Source organism: Carlito syrichta, unplaced genomic scaffold (assembly GCF_000164805.1).
Source record: "Carlito syrichta isolate Samal-C Ts95f unplaced genomic scaffold, Tarsius_syrichta-2.0.1 Scaffold314796, whole genome shotgun sequence".
Taxonomy (NCBI): Eukaryota; Metazoa; Chordata; class Mammalia; order Primates; family Tarsiidae; genus Carlito; species Carlito syrichta.
Window position 1 is genome coordinate 302,468 of NW_007258892.1, and position 13,203 is coordinate 315,670.

A 13,203-nucleotide genomic window follows, 5' to 3' on the forward strand; every position below is an offset into this window, starting at 1 on the left:
ACAAAACAAGAAAGAAATTAGTCTATTTTCTGTACAATGCTGAAATAATCCAAAATTGTATCATTGTACTGCTTTTCAGGAAAGGTAGATCACATCCTTTTCAAACATAAATCACATCCTGTCTCTCCTCCAGTTTTTGCCTCCACTAGTATCCCATCTCCAGTCAAAAGCCAAAGTCCTTACAGGGGTTCCATGCCCTCCCCCTTCCCCTTCCCTTGCTCAAGCCACAATGGTTTCCTTGCTGCTTCTCCTGCCTCCAGGTCTTGTACTCTTCCCGCAAACAGTTCTAAGCACTCTCCTTCACCTATTTCAAGCCTGTGTTCAAGTATCGGCTTCTCAGTGAAATCTTCTCCAATCAGTCCCATTTTCAACTGGTATTCCAGCACCCTTCCCATCTCCTCACAAATTACCTGTCTGCTAAGGACTGATGTGCTCCCCCAAAATTCTTATTAAAAATCCCCAACCAGCCAGGCTTGGTGGCTCAGCCTGTAATCCCGTGCTTTTGGGAGGCTGAGGTGAGTGAATTGCCTGAGCCTGCAGGTTCGAGACCTGCCTGGGCAGCGAGACCTCAACTCTACGATAAATCAAAAAATCAGCCGGGCATGGTAGTGCATGCCTGTAATTCCAGCTACTTGGAAGGCTGAGGCGGAAGGATCACCGGAGCCCAGCAGGTCGAGGCTGCAGTGGCCAGGAGCGGCCACTGCACTCCAGTCTGGGCGACAGAGTGAGACTCCAACTCAAAAACAAAAATCCCCAACCACCAATATGACTGTATCTGGAGATAGGACATATAAGAAGGTAATTAAGGTTAAATGAGGTTATAAGGGTGGGGCCCTGATCTAGTAGGATTGGTGTCTTTATAAGAAGAGACAGCAGAGGGTCACATCTTCGCCTGCTCCCACCCCCCATTTATTATCTGTCTCCCCTTACTATAGAAGATGCTTTGTAAGGACAAGGATTTTTGTCTATTTGGTTCACATCAACTACAATACCATCAACCTGGCATATGCCAGATGATCAATAAATACTTGTTGAATGCATAAGGTATAAATTTAAAACATCTTAAATGTTGATATACTATAGTAAGAAACAACATATTTTTGTGATGACATTTAAAGAATTCAATAAGAAGTTAAAATATACAATCTTCAGTAAGTTATACTTAAAAATAAAAATTACCAAAATTTGTGTTCTCATCATAGAACCACAGGATTTTGCTTTCTTGGTTCTCTTCCCTTGAATCTAATATACAACAGGCTCTGTCTTCCTACCACCAATTAAATGTGAAAAGCACCTAATACTGTTGCTGTCTGATCTTTTACTCTACTCACCTCCTAGGTGAACTCACCTACTCTCTCTGCTTCAAATATCACCTCTTTCTAGGTGACTCTGAAATCAAAATCTCTGAGCCTAAACATGTGTGTTCTGGTGCTGTATTACAACTACCTTTGAGACGTCTGTCACTTCAGCCATACTCAGAGATCTCAAAGGACAGGAGCCTTATGTAAAATATAACATTGTACTCTCACTTGAGTAGAAAAAAGAAATCCCACATAAAAGTAATTTTATAATGTAGTCTTTAGTAGTATACAGACTCACATAATTCTATATACTGCCTGAGGAACTACTTTCTTTCATTAGAGAAATTAGACCTATGATTGTAGGGAATTCCAATCTTTGAGTTATGACTGTGTATTCTAATTAACTATCAGTTTCACTTCAATCACTGAATTATTCCCAATATTATAGTAGCGTTTTATTACTTTCAAATTGAATTTAATCACTTGGGGGGGGGATATAAGAAATTATATGAGGTTTTCAAATTAAGTTTCTGAACTGGGATAGTTTATTTTTAGAAAAATAGCTCCAATCTTTTTCTTCATCATTGCCTCCTGAATAACACTTGTTTCTCTAACCATTTTTCTGCATACTCACGAATCAATTCATTGTTATTTTAAAGACTTTTGTAAAACACATTTTTTTACCTCTCTGAAGATCCTCAGTAATTTGATGATGAAATGACAATTCAGAATTTAGGAAAGTATTCAGGTGAAAAGACAGGCTAAGCCTCGAGGGTGTACTAAGGTCCCGGGGACTTGGACAGTACTAAGGAGCCTCTTACAATCAGTGATCCTCAGTAGAAATGAGTCACTGATGAAGTACATAATGTCCCAGAGGCCTATGGTGCCTTTTTAAGATGAATGATTACTATACATGATGTCAAGTCAATTTCGCTTTTTCTTTCTCAAATATTTTTTCTTCAACTTAAGAGTATAAATGAAATCTAATTAGAATAGGTATAGATACAGATTGAATGTTAGCATCCCCTCCAGGTTCTTATGTTGAAATCCTAACCCCCAATGCGACAGTGTTAGGAGGTGGGAGGCTTTGGGAGGTGGAGCGCTCGTGTATGAAATCAATGCCTTCATAAAAGAGGCTACTGAGAACTACCTTACCCCTTACACCACATGAGGTTATAAGAAGAAGATGGCTATCCATGAGCTGGAAAGCAGACCCTCACCATATACCAAATCTGTCAGCCCTTGGATCTAAGCCTCTAAAACTATGAAAAGTACACTTCTGTTGTTTATAAGCCATGTAGTCTATGGTACTTCTGCTACAGTAGCTCAAACATAAACAGGTATTAAGAAACCATGTTTGGCTGTCCACAATGCTCATGAAAGGCACAAAGTATGCCCAAACTATCAACAAAGCCTGTCAACAACTACTTTCAGAATATATGCAGAATCTGACCAGTCCTCTCCCCTTTTCTGCTATCAGACATATCGGTCCAAGACACCATCATCTCTTACCAGAATTATTAAACATTCTCCCGGATTCCACCCTTGCCCCACTACAGTTCTCCACATAGCAATGCCAGCGATCACAATAAAACATGAGTCAGATCAAGCCACTCCTCCACTCAATACCCTCGACTAGCTTCCCATATCACTGTTCTAAAAGCCAAGGTCTTACAGTGGCATGGAAGAACCCTCATTGTCTGGTCCCCAAGACCTCATCTTCAACTGTTCTCTCCTCCCTTACTCCACTCAGTCCCAATGTCTTCCTTGCTATTCCTTGAACAGATCAAACATATTCTCACTTTGGTCCTCCACATTAGCTGCTTTTTCAGTCTAAAAGGCTTGATCTCCCTCCAGACAGCCAGAGAACTTGCTGCCCTGCTTCCTTCCAGATTCTCTTCAGTGAGGCCTTCGTTGACAAAGAACATATACTAGTACTGGTTCCCGGCAGCCCATCCCTTGCTAATACCTTTAACCTACTTTACTTTTCTCAGTGTGTTTGTCACTATTTGATATATTACATGTTTACATGCTTGTTTGTTATTTACATTACCTAACTAAAATATTAGCTCCACGAAAGCAGACTTTTTGTTCTTTGCTTATTCTCCAGCAACACAACACAGAATGGTGGATTTTCAATAAATATCAATAAATGCTGATAAAATGGATGCCTAAATAAATCTTGTATTAGTTTCTTATCCCAAACAGGATGCAAGTTCTTCTTCCCTCAACCACATGCCATTATATTTCCACTGTTCCTATGATAAATCATATTCTTTGTATTAATAATCATTTTGTACTTTTTAAGCATCCTGAAAATATCAAGAACCATCTCTTATTTCTCTTTGTATTCTCTGCACATAACATCATTTCTTTCTTCTAATAGGTACTCAGGATTTGTTGGGCTGAATTTGAAGTCATACTGAAATATACTTCTATAATACACCTGAATCTGTTATGTTACCCTTTAGCAAACTGCCCACCTACCAATTCTTAAATTGCTAAAAAATGTTTTACTTTAAGAGCCAGCCAGTAAATGTGACACAAGTGAGACAGAAGAGACTGGCTCAGAGATGCCTGACAGCCATTTGCACTGATGTGAAAACCACAGAAAATGTTTTGAATGCTGTTAACAAATCAAAAGATTTTCAGAGGATAGTGAAAACTACTTGGAAGAAAGCTGCCTCAGCTTGATCCATTATTCTACTAAAAAATGCCAGACAGCACATGTTTCACTCTATCTTTATAAGGAAACAAATAACTAGAAATAAGCTAACATAGATTTTTTTCTTAAGAAAATAAATTCTGTCATCACTACTGTAATTAATACCCACTTGACCCAAAACTTTTGTACAACTCATCAACTGGTTTAAGATTTAACAAAAAGCTGAAATCACCAAAGAAAGAACAAACTATGATCAAGATGTCAAAAAACAAAAGCATGCCTTGAGTTTTAAACTTTTATCAAATCAGTTAAAGCGAAGGTCTGATACTAAAGGGGATAAATCTTTACTATTGAGAAAAATGAACTGTACGTAGTCTCTAAGACTTGTGGACAAGCACAATTTTACTTTTCAGTCAAATTCTTTGAAAACTGGTAATTCATAATTATAGTAATCAAAAGAGTTGACAGGCTAGAATCTCTTTTACCAATCAAAAGAGGTAACTGCATTAAGAATAAATAATACAGTAAAAATAATTTTCTGCTTTATATAGTGTGAGCTCACCTGAGGTATAAGTCTATCCAAGTGCTCAGCTCGATTTCCATGAGAAGGGTGTGTCGATAACCATTCCGGCAACTTGGGCTGACCATGCAGGCTATCTGAAAACTCCATCTGCTGCCAAAACACTGAACTGGCTCTTATGTCTACACAAGCCTAAAACCAAAATAAAACCACACAATGAGCTTAGTTTTGAGGATTTTTAAAAACATTTAACTCTGTGTTGATTTATTTGTTTGTTTATTTATTTATTGAGTCTGAGTCTCACTCCACTGCCCAGGTTGGAGTACAATGGCATGCTTATAGCCACCTCAGCGTTGACCTGCTGGGCTCAGGCGATCCTTCTGCTTCAGTCTTCCAAGTAGCTGGAACTACAGGCGTGTACTACCATACGTGGCTAATTTTTCTTTTTTTTTTCTTTTTTATTGTAGAGATGAGGTCTTGCCAAGTTGCCCAGGCTGGTCTCGAACTCCTGGGCTCAGGCAATCCTCTCACCTCAGCCTCCCCAAAGTGCTGGGATTACAGGCTTGAGACATTGCACCAGGCCTCTATGTTGTTTTAAAAACATTTTCTATCATTATTTTAATAAAAGTAGAATATAATCATTGCTTTAAAAAAAAACCTCAAACAATATGGTGTTACAGTATAGAGATAAGGGAATGCTCACCCTCCCTGTTTATCATGCCCACATATACAACATTCACAATAATCCCAATCCCCAAAGACAACCCATCAGTTTCAGTATGATGGACATTAAGAATATGTATCAAGGGTAAAATCTTCCAAACAAAAATTTATGTTTTCATAAAAATAAGGTTTTAAATATAATGTTATTCAATTACACTAAAGAAATTTCGCTTCTGTATCACTAGAATCATTAGAAAAAGACTTCAAATAAACATGCAAAAGAAGACAGTCAATTTTTAATGTGCACATCAATTTATCTACTTTCTTCAATTTATGTGGGGAATATAGTTAAGTCATTTGAAATACTTTATTAAAGTACAATACTAGTATTTTTAAAAGAATATACGTAGATCTTGTTACATGTGTGCACAATTCCATTATACATTCATATACATACCCACATATATATGCTTGCTATGCACAGAATGTATCTGGAAGGCTATTTAAGAAATTATTTTTTGATACACATATTTTATTTCAAAGATGTGAGGTGCAACTGAGGATCAGGTATACAGGTGGCCATCGTACAAGTAAATTTTGGCTCTCCCTCTGGTCCCCACTTTGCCTGGTTTGAAATCAGGTAACCTTACTGATGTTGTGTTACTCCCCACCAATCCAAGCTGTATCCTGCTACTGCCAATCCCTTTCTTGTAGTATTATGGTAAATGTTCAGGGTCTGCTTATGAATGAGAACATATGGAACTCTGTTCTTTGTTTCTATGACAGATCACTGAATATGACGGACTCTAAATCCAACCAAGTTGTTGCCGTAAGTTTGTCCTTCTCTATGGCTGTGTAATATTCCATCATGTATATATACCACATTTTTTTAATACAGTTCAGTTTCAATAGGCAGCATGGCTGGTTTCATGTTTTTGCTATTGTGAATAGTGCTGCAATAAACATGCGTGGGCAGGTATATTTTCTGTAGAATGATTTGAGTTCCTCTAGGTATATGTCTAGTAGGTGGATTGTTGGGTCATATGGAAGGTCAATTTCTAGTTCTTTTAGAGTGCCACTAGTCTAAGGTTGCACTAGTTTGCATTTTCCATAAGGTTGCACTAGTCTGCATTTCTACCAGCAGTACAGAAGCATTCTGTTTTCTCTGCATCCTTCCCAGCATCTGTTGTTGTTTTATTTTATTTTATTTTATTTTATTTTTTGAGTTGGAGTCTCACTCTGTCACCCAGACTGGAGTGCAGTGGCCACCAGTGGATCCTGGCCACCACAGCCTCTACCTGCTGGGCTCCCGCGGCGATCCTTCCACCTCAGCCTTCCAAGTAGCTGGAACTATAGGCATGCGCTACCACGCCCGGCTAGTTTTTTGATTTATTGTAGAGATGAGGTCTCGCCAAGTTGCCCAGGCGCGTCTCAAACCCACGGGCTCAGGCAATCCACTCACCTCAGCCTCCCAAAGCTGGGATTACAGGCTGAGCCACCGAGTCCAGCCTGTTGTTGTTTTAATAATGATGGCCATTCTTACTGGGGTTAGGTGGTATCGCAATGTGGTTTTGATTTGCATTTCTCTGATGATGAGTGAGGCTGAGCACTTTTTCATGTGTTTGTTGGCTGTTGATATTGTTCTTTTGAGAAGTGTCTGTTCATGTCTTTTGTTCACTTTTTAACCGGGCTGGTTCTTTTTTTTCCTTTTGGCACGTTTGAGCTCCTTGTAAATCCTGGATGTTAGTTAGGCCTTTGTCAGATATAGTTGGCAAATATTTTTTCCCATTCTGTGGGCTGTCTCCCCACTATCTTAATGGTTTCTTTTGCATTGCAGAAGCTTTTCAGTTTAATGAGGTCCCACTTGTCAATCTCATCTTTTATGGCACGAACACCAGGGGTCTTGATCAGGAGATGGTTGCCTACTTCAATTTCTATAAGATTGTCTCCTGCATTTTCTAATATTCTTATAGTTTGAGATTTTATGTTTAGGTCTTTGACTCATTTAGAGTTGATTTTTGTGTATGGTGATAGGTAGAGGTCCTGTTTCAATCTTCTGCATGTGGTCTAGCAGTTTTCCCAGGACCATTTATTCCTCTCACCAGTGGTTGTTGTTGGAGGCTTTGTTGAAGATGAGTTGGTTGAGAAATTGAGTGTTTGCTTCTGGAATCTCTATCCTGTTCTATTGTTCCATATGCCTGTTCTTGTACCAATAGCAGGCTATTTTGATTATTGTAGCCTTATAGTAAAAGTTTAAAGTCTAGAAGTGTGATACTTCCCGCCTCCTACTTTGTTTCTTTTGCTAAGAATTGTTTTGGCTATTCGTGATTATTTATGTTTTCATATGAATTTTTGTATAGTTATTCCCAGGTCTGAGAAGAACGATGTTGGTAATTTAATGAGTATTGCATTGAATCTGTAGATTGCCTTTGGTTAGGATGGACATCTTAACAATGTTGATTCTTCCTATACATGAGCATGGAATATTTTTTCATGTTTGTCTTCCTGGATTTCTTTGAGCAGTGTTTTGTAATTTTCATTGTAAAGGTCTTCACTACTCTGGTTAGGAAGATGCTGAGGTATTTCTTTGTGTGTGTGTGTGTGTGTGTGTGTGTGTTTATTGTGAATGCGACTGTGCTTTTTATTTGTTTCTCTGCCTGTTTGTTGTTGGTGTATAAGAATGCAACTGTCTTTTGCACATTTATTTTGTACACTGAGACTTTGCCAAAGTCCTTTATCAGTGACAGAAAGTTTTTGACAGATTCTCTTGGACTTTTGAAGTATAAGATCATATCATCAGCAAAGAATAACTTAACTTTCTTTTTTCCTATTTGGATACCCCTGATTTCTTTCTCATGTCCATTTTCTCTAGCTAGGACTTCCAACACAATGTTGAACAAGAGGTGTGAGAGTAGGCAGCCTTGTTTTATTCTGGTTTTCAGGGGAAATGTTCCCAGTTTCTGTCCATTCAGCAAAATGCTGTCTGTGGGTTTATTGTAGATGGCACTTACTATTCTGTGGTATGTTCTTCCTATGCTTAGGTGTTTGAGGGTTTTTATCAAGAAGGGATGCTGGATTTTATCAAAAGCTTTTTCTGCATCTAATGATATGATCATGTGGTTCTTGTTTTTAATCTGTTGATGTATTTAATTACATTTATGGCCTTGTGGATATCAAACCAAGCCTGTATCCCATGAAGTCTACTTGGTCATGGTGGATAATTTTTAAGATGTGTTGTTGGATCCAATTTGCTAGAATCTTGTTGAGAACATATGCCTACGTTCATTAGGGATATTGGCCTGTAGTTCTCTCTTTTCTTTTTTTTTAGGGATATTGGCCTGTAGTTCTCTTTTTTTTGTTGGATCTTTACCTGGTTTGGGTATCAATGTGATGTGACCTTTGTAAAATGATTTGGGGAGAATTCAGTCTTTCTCAAATGCCTGGAATACTTTCAATAGGATTGGTAGCAGGTCCTTCTTGTATGTTTTGTAGAATTCCACTGAAGCCATCTGTTCCAGGGCTTTTCTTGTAGGTAGTTTTCTTAGGATGGAGTCAGTTTTCTGGGTTATTATTGGTCTATCTGTGTCTCAATGTCTTTTTGTTTCAACTTTGGGAGGCTATGTGATGTCAGAAACTTCTCCATTTAATTTTGGCTATCAAGTTTGTTTACATACAGGTGTGCATAGTATCCATGATAAACTGTTGTATTTCTTCAGGGTCAGTTATGATTTGACCTTTTGCATTTGGGCTTTCTCTCTCTTTTTCTTGGTCATTCTGGCTAGAGATCCATCAATCTTGTTTATTCTCTCAAAGAACCAGTTTTTTGTTTTGTTGATTTTTTTTCTATGATATTTTTGTGCTCTAATGTATTTGGGATTTTACTCTGATGATCTGAATTCTTCTGCAAAAGTTAGAGTTCTGATGGTTTTGTCTATCACCCTTAAGTGATTTGTTAGGCTGTTAACCTGTGATCTTTCCATTTTCTTGATGTGTGTTTGGAGAGATATAAATTCCCCTCTTAGAACTGATTTCATGACATCCCAGGGGTTTTGGCAAGATGTTTCTTGATTTTCAGAAATATTTTAATTTGTTTTGATTTCCCTGTTGACCCAGTAGTCATTCAACATCATGCTGTTAAGTGTTCATGTCTTTATGGGTTTTGGGGGAATTTTGTTGGTGTTGATATTTATTTTTATTCCACTTTGGTCTGAGAAGGTTCGTGGCAGTATTTTGATCTTGTGAAATTTGTTTATGCTTGATTTATAGCCAAGGATGTGATCCATTTTGGAGTATGTACCATGTGGTGATGAGTAGAATATATTCTGTGGTTGATGGGTGAAGTGTTCTGTAGGTATCTATTAAGTCCATTTGGTCAAGTGTCAAGTTGAAGTTCTGGATTTCTTTGTTGAATTTTTACCTTGATGATCTATCTAGGTTTGTTAGTAGGATATTTAAGTCCCCAGCTATAGTAACATTAGAGTAAATATAATTTTTTTTAGTTTACTTAATAGTTGCTTTATAAACACTGGTACTCCTGTGCTGGGTACATATATGTTTACGATAGATGTTTCTTGATGGATTGAACCTTTTATCATTATGTAATGTCTTTTCATATTTCTTAAGTTTTTGATAGCTTAAAGCTTGTTTTGTCTGATATTAAGATTGTGACTTCTGCCTTCTTTTGTGATCCATTTGCCTATAAATTAATTTCCCATCTTTTAACTTTGAGTCTGTGTGTGTCCCTTGTGGTGAGATGAGTTTTCTGGATACTGCAATTATTGGGTCATGGTGTTTTATCCAGTTTGACATTCTGTGCCTTTTCAGTGATACATTTAGTCCATTTAGGCTGATTATTGAAATGTGATTGTTTATCTCCATCATGATGTTCTTACAAAGTTTTCTCTTTGTCTTCTTTTAACTTTTGGGTTGGTGTATGTGTGTGTTTTCAAGTTTGCAGTCACAACGTATTCTCTGTTGATTCTGTGTTCTTCTGTTCGCTTGAGAAGTTTGTGGCTGTTTAGTTGTTCTTTTTTTTTTTTTTTTTTTGCCTTTCTTCTGTGCTTAATACCTTTTTAAGTGTCTCCTGTAGAGTTGGTCTGGAAGCTGCATAATCTCTTTGGGATTGATGTCTGGGAAGGAATTTTTTTTTTTGAAAGCAGGCTTTATCGAGAGAACAGAAAAGCTCCCACAATGGGAGGGCACTGGGGGGGGGGGTGCCTTAGGAAAGATTTTAATTCTCCATTACTGATGAAGTTGGGCTTGGTTGGGCAGGAAATTCTTGGTTGACATTATCTTTGAGGACTCTGAATATTGGACTCCAGTCCCTTCTAGCTTGTAGTGTTTCTGTCAATAGGTCTGCTGCTATGCTGATTCGATTTCCCCAGTAGGTGGCCTGACCTTTTCCTCTTACTGCCTTTGGGATTTTTCCTTTTGTACCTACTTTGTGTAGGCGAAGTACTGTGTCTTGGGGTTAGTCTTCTCATTTGATGTCTTGTGGGGGTTCTCTATATTTCTTGCGTTTGGATAGTCACATCTCTGGTGATATGAGGAAAGTTTGCTTGGATAACCTCCTGGAATACTTGCTCCAAGGTGTTCTGTTTCCCTTTCTTCTTCTAAGATACCAATCAGGCATAGGTTCAGCCTCTTAATATAATCGCTCATCTCTTAGAAGCTCTGTTCTTTCACTGTGCTCACTCTGCAGCCCTTGCTGCCTGGGTCCAGCAAGTTGCTGCACTGGTGAGGCAGAGCCTCAAGTCAGCAGTCACTCCTGGCAACTTCATCCTGGGAAGGGTTTAGCTGATTTTTTAAAAAATTATTTCAGAAATTATTAATAGTAGCTGTCTGAAGAATGTAACTGGGGTATTTGATAAATGAGAGGGAGCAGGAGTTTTACTTCAGAATTATCTTAGAATATATCCTTTTTATTAAAAATTATTTTTAGGCTGGGCTCGGTGGCTCAGCCTATAATCCCAGCACTTTGGGAGGCCAAAGCAAGTAGATTGCCTGAGACAGCAGGTCTGAGATCAGCCTAGGCAACTTGATGAGAACTCGACTCTACAATAAATCAAAAATTAGCCAGGCATGGCCTGTAGTTCTGGCTACTAAGAAGGCTGAGGGGGAAAGATCGTCAGAGCACAGCAGGTCGATGCTGGGGTGGTCATGAGCATGCCACTGCACTCTAACCTGGACAACAGAGTGAGAGTCTAAATTTAAAAAAAAAATTATTTATAAATCCTCCATAAGGAGGAGATTTAATAAATATTGTTATAAGTCTGTTCCATCTATTGCATTTCTTCACTTACTCTTTCTATAAGAAGTACGTGGAAAACAAGTGATTATATTTTCCAACTATTTTATGTTTGATTAAAATGAAGAAGAAAAATTATGCTCTATTGATTAAAATGTGCTCTCAAAAAGGTTGAAAATAGTATAATTATGACACCCAAAAAGGCAAATATAGAACATTGCATGCTAATACAGCTAGTCAATATCTATGCTATATCCTTTCTTAGCACACACCATTGAAACATTTTCAAATGTTGGGAAAATAAAAGAAAAAAATATAAAAATCAAGTAAATTTTATTCAATATTTAAATAAATTCTTTAGGACTTTTGACTACCGTGAGTTGAAAAGAATCTAAGACACTTTTCCCTATTGTACAGATATGGATATACAAGTAGACATGTATATAAACAGGAATAATAAATGTATATTACAAACAAAAATATATGATTCACATTTATACATATATAATGCATATCTATATATATGTAAGATAAGTGTTCATATATATGAAATATATAACATATATATCTCCATACAGAAATAACTATTTGATGCCAAATTCTACACACTTATAGGAGCATGTCCCTTGCTAGTAATCACATTCACAGTATAAATATAAGGTGAGATTAGCAAGCAAGCTATTCTTCTAAAATAATTAATAAACATATAAAATGACCTGAAAAATTCTAACACAAAAAAAACCCCCTGAAAACTGGAAGATAAACATTTTAAAAGACTACAAATTCATGAATTACCTAACTGCATGAGGTCTGTATGCTATACAAACCAAAAGCATACTCATCTAATTTTTTAGCCTAAAAGTGTTAATCAAAAGACAAATAAAATATTTTCCTCTTCAATCTTAAGTAACACAGTTGAAGAGAATCTTTAAAGTTATATTTCATATGCATAAACAGAAAAAGAAATTAATTAACTCTATAGACTAGAAAGTATTCCAAACTTAAAAGTATTAAAAAGGGACTGTCTACTTTAATGTTAAGTAAGATAAGAGTGCTAGAGTTTGTGTATACTTCCCAAACCCAGTTCAAAGGTTCATTAAAGTCAGATATTCTGTTTCCAAACTTTTTTATTTATATTTTTTCCAACTTCTGAAAAGTGAATGACAAGGTGACATCAGCAAGACAGCAAAATAGGAAGTCCTAGACCCTCCTTCCCCCCATGAACACACTGACTCAACAACAATATACAAATTCCCTTTCTGTAAAATCCTGAAATTGGCTGAGAGGCTTCTGCACCCACACAAGAGCAAAACCAGACATATCAAACTGGGCAGGAAGATTGGAGGCCCTCACTTGCCATGATCTGTATACCCAGTAAAGCACCATATGATTAGAAGGGAACCTGTGGCTCCTAGCTACTCCATAGGGCAGGAAAAAGCTGGCCTATGTTTCCAACTTCCAACTTTTCTAGGAGCTGTCCAAGGGACTAGATTCTGTCTTGCCAGCCTTGAAGACACTGATGGAACCTGGAATAGTCTAGATGACTGGGGGCCAGTGATAACAGAGACATAGTTTGAACAAGTGCACAAGCAGTTGACATAACCTCTTCCAAAGACTCAGTACAGAACAAGTTGGAAAAAAACCCCAGATCCCAGTAACCCCCAGGTGAGGCAAAGAGGTAGACCGTGTGTCCAACATTCTGACATTTCTGGGAGTTGCCCAAGGACATGGCTTCTGTCTCCTCTGTCTTAGAACACTGATGAGACTCAGCATACCAGGTGCTTAAGGGCTGCTAAGAACAAAGACA

The 13,203-nt window shown here is 37.6% G+C and overlaps 1 protein-coding gene across 1 annotated transcript in view; it reads right to left on the reverse strand.

Moving 5' to 3' along the window:
- OMA1 (OMA1 zinc metallopeptidase) overlaps nt 1-13,203 on the reverse strand; it is a 60,320-nt gene that overhangs the window by 13,098 nt on the left and 34,019 nt on the right. Inside the window, exon 7 of the mRNA XM_008071971.1 lies at nt 4,529-4,678. Within this exon, the coding sequence (XP_008070162.1) occupies nt 4,529-4,678 (150 nt within the window). The remainder of the gene's footprint in view (nt 1-4,528; nt 4,679-13,203) is intronic.